At 48.3% G+C, this 14,835-nt stretch overlaps 1 protein-coding gene across 1 annotated transcript; it reads left to right on the top strand.

Moving 5' to 3' along the window:
- The first annotated feature begins 632 nt into the window (after nt 1–632).
- Nucleotides 633–10,383, top strand: ZNF174 (zinc finger protein 174). Its single transcript, XM_032397736.1, has 3 exons — nt 633–1,762; nt 2,797–3,019; nt 6,079–10,383. Exons 1-3 carry the CDS (start codon nt 1,355–1,357, stop codon nt 6,678–6,680), a joined length of 1,233 nt encoding a protein of 410 aa, XP_032253627.1. The 5' UTR covers nt 633–1,354; the 3' UTR covers nt 6,681–10,383.
- The last annotated feature ends 4,452 nt before the right edge of the window (nt 10,384–14,835 follow it).

The following is a 14,835-nucleotide window of genomic DNA, read 5'->3' on the forward strand; positions in this document are numbered from 1 at the left end:
CGAGAATGCTGCTCTCGCGTCCCACTCTGGCGAAGACCCAGGCGCTCGGCGGAAAGCAGGACGAGGGTGGGAGCCGGGCTGGTTCACGTCTCGCTCGGCAGAGATGCCCTGAGTCGTGCCGGCTCGCTGGGCGCGAGGGTCAGCAGCTGGGGCGGAAGCGGCGTGGGGAAGCACCCGCATGGTCACGGCCTGCAGGGAGTCCGGGCTGGCGGGTTCGGGGGGCCGGGGCGCGTGCGGGGGGCGCCCGCGCCTGTGCCCACCGTCCTGAAACGGCGGCGTCGGACCCAGCTTCGAGCCCCCGGCCGCGAGGAAGCAGAGCACTCAACCGATTCGCTCAGCCGCCGGTCCGGAAGTCGGCCTCTGGACACACCCCCACACCGCCCAGTACCCCCGGCGCTTGTCCACCCCCTGCGCGTACTCGGGAGCAGCGCCATTGAACTACAGCTCCCGGCGTGCACTGCGAAGGCCGGTCGCCTTCCTTCGCCAGCATCGACAGATTCAGCAGCAAATAGACGCGAGAGGCCGCCCTCTGGGAGTCAATCCCCCAGGAGAGGGGCGGGCCCGCCTGCGCCGTACTTCCTCGCGTCATTCCCCCTCTGCCAGTGGGAGTGTCCGCAACGAGCGGCCTCGGCCCCGCCCCCAGCCCTGGCTCCTGGGTTCCGGGTCCCAGGTCCCCAGAGAGGTGAGTCCGCTGCAGGTGGGCGCGGGGTCCTGGGCCGTCGGCGACGCTGCCGCCTCAGGCGTCAGCCCGCCGGGCTCGCACGCAGCGGCGAAGTTGAGCCGCGCGCCGGAGAGCCGCAGCTTCGCCCAGCTGGAGGGCCGCCGGGGCGCCCTCCGAGGCCGGAGCGGGCGGGCCTGCCGGGTGTCGGGAGCTAGCGGCCGCCGCGCTCCGCCTGCCTTGCTGCGAGCTGGGGGCTTCCGCGCCCTCCGTGCCGCCTGCCCCGCAGCTCCCGGCGAGATGCTCGAGGTCGGCGCCGCCCGGGTGCCGGGGAGGTGGCGCAGGCCACCTGTGTGACAACTCGAACTTTTCCTGGGCTTTCCCGACCGCCAGTTGGGTCACGTTGCGCGATTCCTATGAGACCTCGTGCGTTTATCGATGAAATAAAAGCAGGATTTTCCTCCAGTTCCTTTCAGGACGTTATGACTTTGCTCCATTTCGAGACAGTTGAGGAAACTGCCAGAGGGACAGACTCTCCTCACCGTCAGGCTGTGTGTTGTTCTCGGGAGCTTGGCGCCTGTGTGTGCCCCGCCCTCCGCAACATCTTGCTGACATTTAGAGAGACTTCTGCAGAGCCATGAGCCCGAAGGCCTGAGCTGCTTCAGAGGAGAGAGAGCCTGTCTCCTGAGCCCCAAGATGGCGGCTAAGATGGAGATAACTTTGAGCTCGCAGTCCCACATTCAGGCTTCCTCCAAGCCAGAGAGACACATAATAACAAAGCTGGAAGACAAACGGGGACCCGCTCTACAAAAAGACCGCCCCGATCCTGAGCTCTCCCGTCAGAGCTTTCGACGGTTTTGTTATCAAGAGGTGTCTGGACCCCAAGAGGCACTCTCCCGGCTCCAGCAGCTCTGCCGTCAGTGGCTGCAGCCCGAGCTGCACACCAAGGAACAGATTTTGGAGCTGCTAGTGCTGGAGCAGTTCCTGAACATCCTGCCTCCGGAGATCCAGGCTCGGGTCAGGCATCGATGTCCAATGAGCAGCAAGGAAATTGTGACCCTGGTGGAAGATTTTCAAAGAGCAGCCAAGAGACCAAAGCAGTGGGTAAGGAGGCCCCTCTCTCGTGGTCGCCTTTTTTCACCTGGATAGTATCTGGTGTCTGGATCCCTCCCTAGTTACTCAGAGTCCAGAAATGGACCTGATGGCTTCAAATGTTTCTTCTGGCCTCTATTTGGGAGCCCCCCCTGGGAGATGTAACAGGTTTTTAGAAAACCAGCACTCCAGTGAGAAAGATAAGGATCAAGTGCAAGGATCCTTGCATTTTTGCCCACACATCCCACACCCATTCCTCCTGAAGTTTTCCCACAATCAGGATTCTTAGCAGGCAGGATCATCTTGTTGTGTAGGAATTTGATTTGGGGGGAACTTCATGGTGGACCTTGTTTCGGTGACGTGTCTTCCCTTCGGATCAGGAAGTTGCAGCTCACTTACTTGGCCAGTATTTCTTCCAACCCCACCCCCCAATTCAGACCCCATTCAGGGCCTAGGCAGGAAGCAAATAACCATGTGCTTTGAGGAATGGAGGCAGTCAGGGAACAGGGTAGGCAGTCCTCTCCTAGCCCTACTACTACTGGGATCTCCTTATCAGGGAAGCTTTGGGCAGAACAATTTATTAGGTATGGGTGTTTTTTAATGGTCTTGTCGTATGCTTCCTGATCCATCGGGGCCTGTTTCCAATAGAATCTGCTGGGTGGGTGACATAGGGTGGACATAGGGTGAGACATCGGGTGTCTGGATGGACATAGGGTGAGAATCTGCTAGGCTAGTGTCATGACTGACCCTGTTACCTGTGCCTTCTCTCTGATGAGTTTGAGGCCCTGAGAAAGACCTGTTTACAGTTACCCACTCAGGAAGTCTTGGCTGATTTGAAGTAGCCTCCATGGATTAGGATTAGTCCCCTTAATCATTCTGCATGTCCTTCCCTTTGCTACCTTTGAGAGTTTTCATAGTCTCAAAGTTGGCCTCCAGGCTGTTGTTGGTAATTCCCAGGGTAAAGGGATCATTACAAAGCAGTAAGAGGTCAAGCTGCCCCCAGTTAGTCCTCGAGCTGCACTCTAATGCATGGGGCTTGTTCCTAGGTGGCTGTTTGTATGCAGGGGCAGAAGGTGCTCTTGGAGAAGACTGGATCTCAGCTTGGAGAACAGGAACTGCCAGACTTTCAACTGCAAACTCCTCGGAAGTATCCCAGGGAGAGCTCTCTGGAGGAGCCATCCCAGGCTGGATCTCAAGATCAGCTGAGCTCTCATCATTGGGAAAAATCCCCGCTCCTTCAGGAACCAAGCCCCAAATTGGCTGGCACAGGTAAACACTCTGTGCCTCTTCTCTCCCTCTCCTAAGTTCTTTACCTCCATCAGAACATCTTGTGGTTCTGAAACACCATAGACTGCATGTTGGGCTTTTTAATGTTTTATGTAACAGTAGATCTTTATTCCCTAACAGATTTCATTGATTAGAATAGCAGTGATAGTGTATATAAAAAGTACGGTTTTATCATTTTCTCTTAATGACTCTTTGACAATCTGTTAATGACTCAGTGACAATACATAACAGGATTACCTACTCTGTCCCCTTCAGAGCTTCTTGTAGTGAAGACAGATCACATATGACCACTGATGAACTTGCATACAAACTGTGGCTGAGTTTCATCGCTTAAAATGGTCCCATGTTGAGAAGGGGCCTAAAGAATGTTATACTCATTAGAGGAAAAGTCCTGCTCCGTATTATTTTCTGCCTCTTCCTCCTCGTGTGACATTGTCTGTGCTTTAAACCCTGTGTCCATTTCCCTGTCTGTGGTACAATGCCAGTCATTGCTGGCCCTGTTGTACTCAGTCCTGTGATCTCTAAGACTGAATAACAGAGACACTTTGGCCAGTCTTAGTGATGTGAGTAGAGGGGATGGTCAGCAGGTTAGAGAATGTTACCAGAAGGCTGGAATGCCTTGATTTCCTTAAAATTTGCTACATTCAGTGAAACACTTCAGTTTGGTTATTCTCAGAACTCAGGAATGGAGAAGACCTGGGGCATCCAGCGGAAAAGCACTGTGACCCTGGCCGAGGTCCTGCCCCATATCCTATGGGCTTTGTGGTCCTGAGCATGCACACTCCCTTTTCCTGGCTCATCGTAGGCAGCTCAGTGCGCGTGCAGTCTCCATCTCCTTTTATTTGATCCCCAAAGGTAGATTCTCATGTTCCTCACCCCTAAGATCCAGTAATGCCTTCCTTCAGAACTGCACTGCCCAGTAAGTTGCCAGTATCCACATATGGCTATTTAAATTTTATTTATGGAGCTATAATTCACATACTGTAAGATTCATGCCTTTGAAGTATACATTTCAGTGGTGTTTAGTACATTCACACACTTGTGTGACCATCCCCATTTGTCTAATTCTTAAAAATGTTCATGACCTCAAAAAGAAACCCAGACCCCTTGGCAGTTACTCTCCAGCCCCTGGCAACAACCATCTACTCGTCTCTGGATTTGCCTATTGTGGATATTTCAGAATCATATATGTTGTGCTCTTTTTTGACTGGCTTTCACTGAGAAGGTTTTCAAGGTTCAACCATGTTGTCACATGTGTCACTCCTTTGTCCTTTTTACGGCTGATATGTCATTATATGGACATTTTGTTTATTCATCAGTTGATGGTCATTTGGGGTGTTTCCACTTTTTGGCTATTACGAATAGTGCTTCTATGAACATTTGTGTACAAGTTTTTGTGTGGATCTATGTTTTCATTTCTCTTGGCCATGTACCTAGGAATGGAATTGCTGGGTCAGACATTAGCTCTTTGTTTAACCTTTTGAGGAGACGCCAGACTGTTTTCCAAAGTGGCTGCGCCATTTTACATTTCTACCAGCAATCCCTGTGAGGTCTCTAATTTCTCCACATCCTTGTCAACACTTGTTGTTGGTGTTTTGGTTATAGTAATTGCATTAGGTGTGAAGTGGTATCTCATAGATGTTTTATTTCCCTGATGGCGGATACTGTTGAGCATCTTTTCTTGTATTTATTGGTCAGTTGTATATCTTCTTTGGAAAAATATCTATTCAGATCCTTTGCCCATCTCTAAATTGGGTTAGTCTTTTGTTGTAAGAGTTCTTTATATATCCTGGATACTCTACCTCTACATATAATTTGCAAGTATTTTCTCCCACCCTGGGTTGTCTTTCACTTCCTTGATAGTATCCTTTGAAGCACAAATGTTTCTAATTTTGGTCAAGTCCAATTTATCTATTTTTCTGTTAGTTTGCTTGTGTTTTGGTGACATATCTAAAATACCATTGCCTAATCCAAAATCACAAAGATTTACACCTATGTTTTGTTCAAAGAGACATTGGTTTAGGTCTTCTATTTAGGTCTTTGATCCATTTAGAGTTACTTTTTGTATGTGTTGTGAGGCAAGGGTCCAACCTCTCTCTTTTGCATGTGGAAATCCAGTTGTCCCAGCACCCTTTATTGAAAAGACTATTCTTTCCCCCATTGAATTGCCTTGACAACCTTGTTGAAAAGCAGTTGACCATAATTGTATAGGCTGCTTATTTAAATCTGAATTAAAATGAAATAAAATTAGATAAAATTTAAAATTCAGTTTTCTCCATCACATTAGCCACATTTCAAGGACTCAGTAGCCTTATGTGGCTAGTGGCTGCCATATTGAATAGTATGTGCACATGCTCACGTACACACACACTTCCCACCTGGCAGGAATCCTGTGGGATAACACAGCTCTAGATCCTCCAACTTGCCCACAAACATTCCGGCTTTGTTCCATCCTGATCCTCAATCCTCATGGTCAGAAATTGCAGAGTTTCTGAAATTAGGATACATGTCTAGCCCATATTGCAGTTTGTAACCCTAATGCTGTCACATTTATGAAGAGAAGAAAGAACATGCCACATTTGCTGGATTTCCCATTATTTGAAGAGACAGTGGTGATCAATCAGTGTCCATGTGAGTGAGTAGATTTGCAGTGTTGAAAGTTCAACTCTCTCCTTTCTTTTCATTTGTTAATTGACACTCAGGTCTGATGGGTTTGCTTTTCCATATTTCTTCTTTCCCTGACCTTTCACTAAAGGTAGGAAGGAGAGATGGCGTTGGAGAACTTGGTTCCTAATATTGATATAAGTTATAATCACCCCAGGAGCCTGTTAGCCATGTAGATTTCCAGGACCCCAACACCCAGAGATTCTGACTCAGCAGCCATGGGGATGCAGGGGCAGCCTGCTTGTCTAACAGGTGGCCCAGATGAGTCGAATGCAAGTTGCCAGTGGAGGACCACACTTTGAGAGTATTTCTTAGCTCTTTGGCTGAGCTGCTTTCTTCAAAGCCCAGAAAATGAAACATATTCTTTCTGATTATAGAGGCCCCCAGAATGAAAAGTGACAACAAGGAAAATCCACAGCCAGAGGGGGCTAAAGGAGGAAAGCCATGTGCAATGTCCCCTGGCAGATCCAAAGGGAATGGTCTGCAGAGTCCTGAGCCGAGAGGGGCGAATATGAATGAACCCCGGTTGTCACGGAGGCAGGTCAGCCCCCCGAATGCTCAGAAGCCATTCGCTCACTACCAGAGACATTGCAGGGAACTGGAATACATCAGCAGCCCCCTGAAAAACCACCCACTGAGAGAGCTGAAGAAAAGCAAAGGAAGCAAAAGGAGTCTGAGCGGTCGTTTGCAGCGTCTTGGTCACCAGCCGACCCGCTCAGCAAAGAAGCCTTACAAATGTGATGACTGTGGGAAAAGCTTCACGTGGAATTCGGAGCTGAAAAGACACAAGCGTGTACACACAGGGGAGAGGCCCTACACATGCGGAGAATGTGGGAACTGCTTTGGGCGCCAGTCAACCCTGAAACTGCACCAGAGGATCCACACCGGGGAGAAGCCGTACCAGTGCAGCCAGTGTGGGAAAAGCTTTCGCCAGAGCTCAAACCTCCACCAGCACCACAGACTCCACCATGGGGACTGAAAGCAGGGCTTTGTTCTCTCTGTTCAGAAGGAAGGCATCTGTGTTTCTCCTTCCCCTTACTTGCATGTAAATCACAGACTGTCTGTGTGACTTACAAGGAAAGGAAGAAGTCCCTGAGGAATGCTGGTGCACATTTGGCTGCTGAGGAGTCCCAGAAGACACCAAGGGGGATGTGACCCTGTCGGTGACAGAGTGAAGAGATGGCAGGTCTGGGTGTTGGGTCAGAGAGAACCGGGGTCTCTGCTGGAGAGCAGGGAGTAACTGCTAAGACAATCCGGCCAATCCTGCAGGTTCCCCTGCCCCTTTATTTATTCTCTAAACATGTCCAAGGGTAAATTACATATATACTTAATGTACTTGCTATCATACCAGACAATCTTTATCTCACACACACACACACACACACACACACACACTTCTTTAATAAAGGTCAGTGACCCACCAGAATTTCAAGGCAAAAGTTCATTGGAATATAAATCCCCTAATATTCTTACTGTAATTCCTGGCTGTTCATAACAAAGGACACATGAAGTGAGAGTCTGAACATGTTTGTATGAGGAGAGGCTTTCCAAGTAAATAGTGCTTTTACACACACACACACACACACAGACACAGGTTGAGGGATCTATTTATATGAAAGCACCTTTGATTTAAGAAGAAATCTCCACAGCTGCTGCAGCCCCCACCCAGGCAACAGGGGAAAGCTACAACAGGAAAGAAGCACGTAGTGTGTGTAGACAGCTAAGGACATGCCAAAGGGACCCTTACTACTCTCCTTCCTCACTTAGGCCGGCAGCCTTAAGAATAACAAAATGATTGGGGTGATGAGTGTTATAAAAGTAGATTATTTCAGTACATTTACTTAAACTCATTGAAATAGGTTAATTTTATGATATATAAATTATATCAATGAATTTTCTTAAAAAACACAAAATATATTTGTATAAAATGTGAAAGTCCTGGAACGAGACTGGAGAGTTGATTGAATTCCATCCTTTCATTCTCTCAAAGTAAAAATCCAAACCCAGTCAGTAGAGTGTTCAGTCACCCAGAGCAAGCCCGCGGACCTGAGTTCAGAGAGGACCCAGGAGATGGGTGCACAGCCTCCAGCAGGAAACGGGTAGGTGGCATTCTTGCTAAGGCATCAATATCCTCCAGTCACTGCCAGTCACCTCCAGGCTGTGTCCTGTGCTGCATCCTCACCTCCCAGGGCTCTGCACTCGCTGCTCCCTTTGATTTTACAACCTGCCACCCACCACTGCTTCCTCCCTGTCCCATCTCACAGGAGCATCCTACTCAGCAAAACCCTCTCTGACCGGTTCCAGGCCGACTTTATTGTGTCACTCCATGCTGTACTCCACACACCAGTGGTGCTCAATCTGGGAGCAGATTTGCTCCCCCCCCTCCCCCCCGCCCCAGCGAGACATTTGGCCATGTCTGGAAATGCTGTTGCTCGTTATGACTTGGGGGGGAGGGAGGGTAGCTCCTGGCCTCTTGTGGGTAGAGACCAGGGATGCAGCTAAATGTCCTCGAGTGCACAGGACAGCCCCATAGCAGAGTCACCTGGTCCAAAGTGTCAGTAGTGCCAAAGTTGGGGAACTATACCGTACATGGTAAAAGCTCTTTAAGGACAAGAACCTTATTTTTCCATCATTTTAGCTTTTAGACTAAGCCCATGCCCAGCCAAGGGAAATAGGTGTTCAGTCAGGGCCCGGTCCTGCCTGAACCAGAGATCCTGGTGACAGTGTGTTGAATGCAGTTGACAAAGCCTCTTGTCTTTTGGGCAGAGAGAGACTTACAGGAAGCTCAGTGGCCTTTAGACTATGTTGCAGTCCGCTTCCCAGCAACCATGTTCGATGTTAGAGGAGCTTGTCTTTATTACTAGGCCTGCGCCTTACCTCGCCCCTGTCTGTCACCTCTCACTGGTCAGGGCCTCTTGATTCCTCATTTGCTCCCCCCTCATGCATCCTTTTCCAGGACAGTTTTGCTGTCACAAGACCCTCCTAATCATGGTTACGTCTGTCCGTTTCCTGTTGGCGCTATAACATGATCACAAACTTAGTGGCTTCAAACAACACAAACATAATCTCTTAGAGTTCCAAAGGTCAGAAGTCCAAAATCAGTTTCACAGAACCAAAATTAAGGTGTCCGAGGGGAGAATCTGTTTCCTTGCCTTTCTCAGCTTCTAGTGGCCGCTTCCTCCATGTTCAAAGTGCATGCTTCCATCCTCTTGTCACCAATCACCTTGTCCTCTGACTCTGACCCTCTGGCCCCGTATAATAAAGAGCCATCATTATATTGGGCCCACCCAGATAATCCAAGATAATCCCCCATCTCAAGATTCTTAATCACATCTGAACAATCCCTTTTGCCATATAAGGTAACATTCATGGATTCCAGGGATTAGGATGTGGACATACTTGGGGGGCCAGATTCAACCAAGCACACCTGTCTGTTGAATCAATTTGGTTAGTCAAAGATCTCTCCTAAAAGCAAATGAACATAGATTTCCACTTTTCTTATTTATAAGAGTTGGGATAGGAACTCGTCCTTAAATGAAAGCTTTGTTTGGTATGTGTTGAAGAACCTGTATGTGTTTTCTCTCTTCTGAACAAAATAACTGCTGAATCTTAAAGTCTTTGGGTATCTGTTCAACTGTGGTCCTTGAATAAATATGACAAAATTACCAATCTGGATATTACTCATTCCCAAAAGGTTTTCAAGCCTGTGATGCTACGTCGCCTCTCCCAGTCCAGTTTTCCTCTGGCAGATGAAGCTCAACTCCAGATGAGGAGAGTCAGGGCTGGCAGAAGGTGCCCAGCCACATTTGCAGGTGTACTCAGTTCTTCAGATGTAGGATCCTTCCTGTCCCCCTTGCCCACGCGTGGTTCCACCACAGGGCCTCCGCACAGACCACCGACTTGAAGGCTTGCACTTAGCTACCCCATATAAGAAATACCCTTTCTTTTCACCCACGAGCAACCTGTAAGGTTTACCATCTTTTCTGGGTTTGGCCTGTATTTAGCCATGGAGGGGGATGACTCCCACTCAAGTTATTTGGTCCTCTGGTGGCCCCCATTGAGACAGGGGGAGAGGGAAACATCATGCACAGTGGGGAATCTGGACCTCGCAGATGTCCCTGAAAAGCATTTTCCATCTACAGCACATAAAGACTTGTAAAACCCTTCCCATAATACTATTACCACTCCTGATAGAATTAATGACTCCCAAATACCATCCATACATGGCGTTGAAATTTCCCCCAATGTTTCCAAAAGAAAAATGCTGTTTTTACAGCTTTATGGAGATCTATCTCACATAGAAGGTTCATCCATTTATATAGTTCAATAATTACCCTATATTCACAGAGTTGTGTAACCATCACCACAATCTAACTTGAGAACATTTTCAACAGCTAAAAAGAAACCCCGTCACATCTAGCAGTCACTTCCCATCCCTGTGCCCTCTTGAGCCCCCTCTTCACTCAGCACAAAGTCTTCAAGGTTCGGTCGTGTCATAGCAGGTGTCAGTACTTTGGCCTTTCCGTGACTGAGTAATAGTCCACCATGTGGATGGACCACTTTTGTTTATCCATTCATCCAGTGGACATTTGGTTGTTTCCATTTCGGGGCTCTTGTGAATAGTGCTGCTGTGAACGTGTGTACTAGTTTTTCTGTGAACAGGGCGCCTGCGTGGCTCAGTTGTTAAGTGTCTGCCTTCAGCTCATGTCATGATCTCAGGGTCCTGGGATCGAGCCCCACATCGGGCTCCCTTCTCAGTGGGGAGTCTGCTTCTCCCTCTCCCTCTGCTTCTCCTCCTTGCTCTTGCTCTTTCTCTCTCTCTCAAATAAATAAATGAAAATTTTTAAAAATCTTAAAAAAAAAGTTTTTCTGTGAACACATATTTTCATTTCTCTTGGGTAAATACTAGGAGTGGAATTGCTGGGTCATGTGGTAACATTACGTTTAGCCGTTTCTGAGGAGCTGCCAGGCTGTTTTCTACAGGGTCTCCACCCCAGTTCCCCACCTGCAGTGTGTGAGGGTCTCAGTTTCCCCACATCCCCGTCAGTGCTTGCTATCGTCGATTTGATTATAGCCACGCTAGTCTGTATGAAGTGCTGTCTCACTGTGGTTTTGGTTGGCGTTTCCCTGATGTTGGGCATCTTTTCATATGTTTCCTGGCCATTTGTGTATCTTCTTTGGAGAAATGGCTATTCAGAACCTCTGCTCTTTTAAAATTCGGTTGTCTTTTCATTGTTGTAAGAGTCTTTTATAGATCCTGGAATCAAGTCCTTATCAGATGTAGGACTTGCAAATATTTTCTCCCATTCTTTTGTAATATACTTTTGTGCAATTGCAATACATCTTTTAAAGCAGCTGTCACCTGCCAAAATACAAAAGTGACCCATACAGTCACAATTCCTGAATTGGCAGAAGTATGAGGCAACCCTCTCCAAATGTCACTCTCTAGAATGGCTCTAGAAACTTGTCTTGGACCAGATAAGGGCAGAGCCAGCTAGACACACCCCAAGAACCTACCTTGTCTTGGGGGTGACTTGGCTGTAGTCAGATCTGAGGCAGCTCATTAAGCTGGAGGCAGGGCTTTGCCAGCCTGATAACCTGGATGCATCATTTAAAACATGCAGGCCTATTTCCTCCCCTGGAAATGGGAAGACCTGCCCTGCTTCCCTCACATGATCGGTGAAGTGAACGTGTGTACGTGAAAGCATTTTGCCTCCTGGACAGCATCATATGAAAGGAAGGTGAATTCTGCGTCAAGTAATACGGAGCTTCTTGAATTCTCCCCTCAGCCCTTCAGATCCTGGAAGGAGCAAAGAGGCTGCAGGAATTCGGGGGAGGAGAGGTCCTATTTCCTGGATTTGGCATTTTTTAACACCGCAGTCACAGGAGATAATGTCCTGAAAGGGAGAAGAATTTCTCCAAAAGGCTGTTTGGGGATAAAATTGGTGTCCTAGAGAGGGTCCCCAAAGCAGAGGCACCCCCTTTCTATCATGGCTCTTTGTGCTGCTCTTCGCTTTTTCTTTTTTTACTGTAGTAAAATATACATACAATTTACCACTTTAACCATTCATGATGGTTCAGTTCAGTGGCAGGAAGCACATTCACCCTGTTGTGCAGCCCTCGCCACCATCCTTCTCCAGAACTACTTCTTCCCAAACTGACACTCTGTCCCCATTAAAAACTCCTCATTCCCCTCCCCCGGCACCCACCCTTCCACTTTCCGTCTCTGTGAGGTTGTCGACTCTAGGGCCCTAGTGTAAGTGAAGTCACACGGTAGTTGTCCTTTTGTGACTGGCTTCTTTCACTCAGCATCATGTCCTCCAGGTTCGTCCATGCTGTACCGTGCGTCAGAATGTCTCTCCTTTTTAAGGCTGGATAATATTCCACTGTATGGACGGACCACATTTTGTGTAGCCATTCTTCCATTGGTGGACATTGGAGTTGTTTCCATCTTTTGGATATTGTGAATAACGTCTTCCTTACTTTTTGTAAATACCTAATGAAAAGTTTGCCACGGGGCCACAGAGCCTTGTGCGAGCGGCCCCCTGCTTTAGTGTTCCCGGAGTAGCTGCAAGCAGGAATGGGGCCGAGGTCTAGGGAGGGGCTTGCTCTAGAAGGTGGAGCAGAGGGTTAAGGGCAAGGAGAGAGACCGGGCTGGCAAAGGCAGGGTGTCCCTGACAGGAGCAGCTTTAAGCACCTTTTGAATACCCGAAAACGAAGGTTAAAATTGGGGGCTGCCTGGGTCCTACTGTGAGGTGTGAGGATATGTCTGGGGGTAATGGGAGGGGGGAGGCCACCTGCACTGGGGACTCAGCTTTGTTGGGAGAGGACAGGAGCTGTGTGCTTTCTCCAGCTGGGGGTGAGGGGGGGTGAGTTGATGGATTCTGAGACTGACACAGTCCCAGGAAGTGGCAGAGCCCAGGAAGTGACACTGCAGAGGAGTACGGTTCATGTGGAACGTGGAGGTTCAGGCCAAAGACCGTGTCCAGAGGAGGAGTTTAAGGCACTTGCTTTACTTTTTGGAAAACTTTAAGAAAGGAGTGATGGGAGATAGTTCAGGGTAGTCACATGTTTTAGTTTATTTGGGCTGCTATAACTAAGTACCAGACTCCATGGCTTACAAACAACAGACATTATCTGTCACGGTGCTGGAGGCTGGAAGTCCGAGATCAAGGTGCCAGCACCACCAGGTCGTGTTCCGGTGAGAGCCCTATTCCTGGTTCATAGTCGGCCATCCTGTCAGTGTGACCTCACATGGTGGAACGAGTGAGGACGCTCTCTGGGGTCTCTTTTATAAGAACAATAATCCTGTTCATGAGGCTCCACCCTCATGACTTAGGAACTTCCCAAAGGCCCCACCTCCTAATACCATCATCTTTGGGGGGTTCAGATTTCAACATACGAATTTTGGGGAAGCCTTAAACGTTTATTCAGACCGTAGCACCAAGTGTGCATGAACTTTGGCTTTGGACAGACCTAGTTCCAATCCTGACTCTAGATCCCCTTTCAAATGTGTTTCTTCAGCTTTGTAAGGTTTAAATGAGAGGATCCAAGTTGTATGCTGCCAGGGCTGTCCTAGTCGTCTCAGGTTCTAAGATGCTGGACTTTGAGCCGTGCAAGCCTTTACCCCTGGGGCCTCGGTTGCTTCTGTGAATTCCCTGGAGAGGGGATGGACAGGTGCAGGGGACCAGGGATGAAAGGGATCATGCTCTAGCCTCTAGAATGCCCCGCACAAAGGCTTTGTAAATATCTGTCCATCTGAACTCTTCTGAATATAGGGAAGGAGCCTGCCAGGGATGGTGTTTTCAGGGTGAAGGTGAAGTAAAGCATTTGAGGACACAGATACCTCTGGAGGGCATGCCCCTGTATGTCCACTTCTGAGGCATATATGGCACCAAGCAGATGCTCCCCTGGGTAGGAAGTACTGTTCTAGAAGAGAACAGGAAGAGTCCTGTCTGATCCAGGATTTGGAGGCATCAGAGGTCATAGATGACACCAGAATCAGAGACCTGCCCTCAGGAAGAAATCAGAGCTAAGGAGGAAGTTCTCTCTGATAGAGAAGTTTGCTCTAAAGAGTAAGGGACCTCCTGGGGCAGGCGGAGGGGATGAGGTGCGTAGTTATATCCCAGAGGACCACTCACACCCCCCGTGGGGGGCGGGGAGGGTAGGAGGCTGAGTGGGAAGTGCCACTCCCAAGGCGGACTTGCATCTGCTTCCACTCAGGGCCAAGCTCTTCCCCCAAACCCCAGAGAAAACCCTCCCATCCTGTTCTCTGAAACTATGTGACCTATTTTCTCTTTGAAACAGGTGAGTTCTGTGGAAGGAAACTGCCTAAACCAGGACATCCCATCTTTTCTATTATTTATTTACAATCTTGCTGGGAACTGCATTCTTATATCAATATCCAGCTTATTTGATTTTTATTTTGATTTATAGTATTGAGCAAATTCTAACACACAGATTAGTTGCAAATGCTGTTTTAACAGCTCATCTTACAAGAGACTCTACTCTGTAAAGACAAAAGCAGCTTTACTATCAGGTCTGCACACAAATAAGCTGGCAGCAGAGATTATTTTCATGTCTTTAACATGTTATTTTGTATATTACATTTAAATGTATGGCAGTTGTAAAATACATATTTCAACTGCTTTTACTTCAAAGTTTATTTTTTAAATTGAGATAAAATTCAGATACTCTAAAATTCATCCTTTTAAAGTATGCAGTTCAGTGGTTTTTAGTATATTCACAAAGTTATGACCAGATACCTGTCTTTTTGAGAGAGACAAGTGACTGCTTCACAAGGAGCTAGCTGATCCATGGCTAGCATACTGCTGCAGTAGACTTCACCAGGAGACAGCCTGGGACCCTGGAAAAGGCAATGAGCCAGGAGCCTGAAGACCCCGCTTCCATTTCTAGTGTGCAGCTGGCCAGTTAGTGAGTTCTCAGTAAAATCAGGGGCTTAGACAAAATGCTGTCTAGTTTTCTTTTCAGTCCTACTCTGAGCTGCCCAGTCTATACCTGGAAAGTTTGGTTCTGTCAAAGTAAAGGTGAACCTCAGAGCTCCATAGTGAGGATTCTTGTTAGAAGCCTTGGAGACAGGACCCCGGGGCGGGGGGGGGGGGGGGGGGGGGGGG

This window comes from Phoca vitulina, unplaced genomic scaffold, assembly GCF_004348235.1.
Source record: "Phoca vitulina isolate PV1807 unplaced genomic scaffold, GSC_HSeal_1.0 scaffold102, whole genome shotgun sequence".
NCBI lineage: Eukaryota > Metazoa > Chordata > Mammalia > Carnivora > Phocidae > Phoca > Phoca vitulina.

What these genes read in the sequence shown, in the direction of transcription:
- ZNF174 (XM_032397736.1), top strand. Translation starts at nt 1,355, where the DNA reads ATGGCGGCTAAGATGGAGATAACTTTGAGCTCGCAGTCCCACATTCAG. An exon ending in CCAAGAGACCAAAGCAGTGG is followed by an intron (nt 1,763 to 2,796) that starts GTAAGGAGGCCC and finishes GCTTGTTCCTAG; the next exon opens with GTGGCTGTTTGTATGCAGGG. An exon ending in CCCCAAATTGGCTGGCACAG is followed by an intron (nt 3,020 to 6,078) that starts GTAAACACTCTG and finishes TTCTGATTATAG; the next exon opens with AGGCCCCCAGAATGAAAAGT.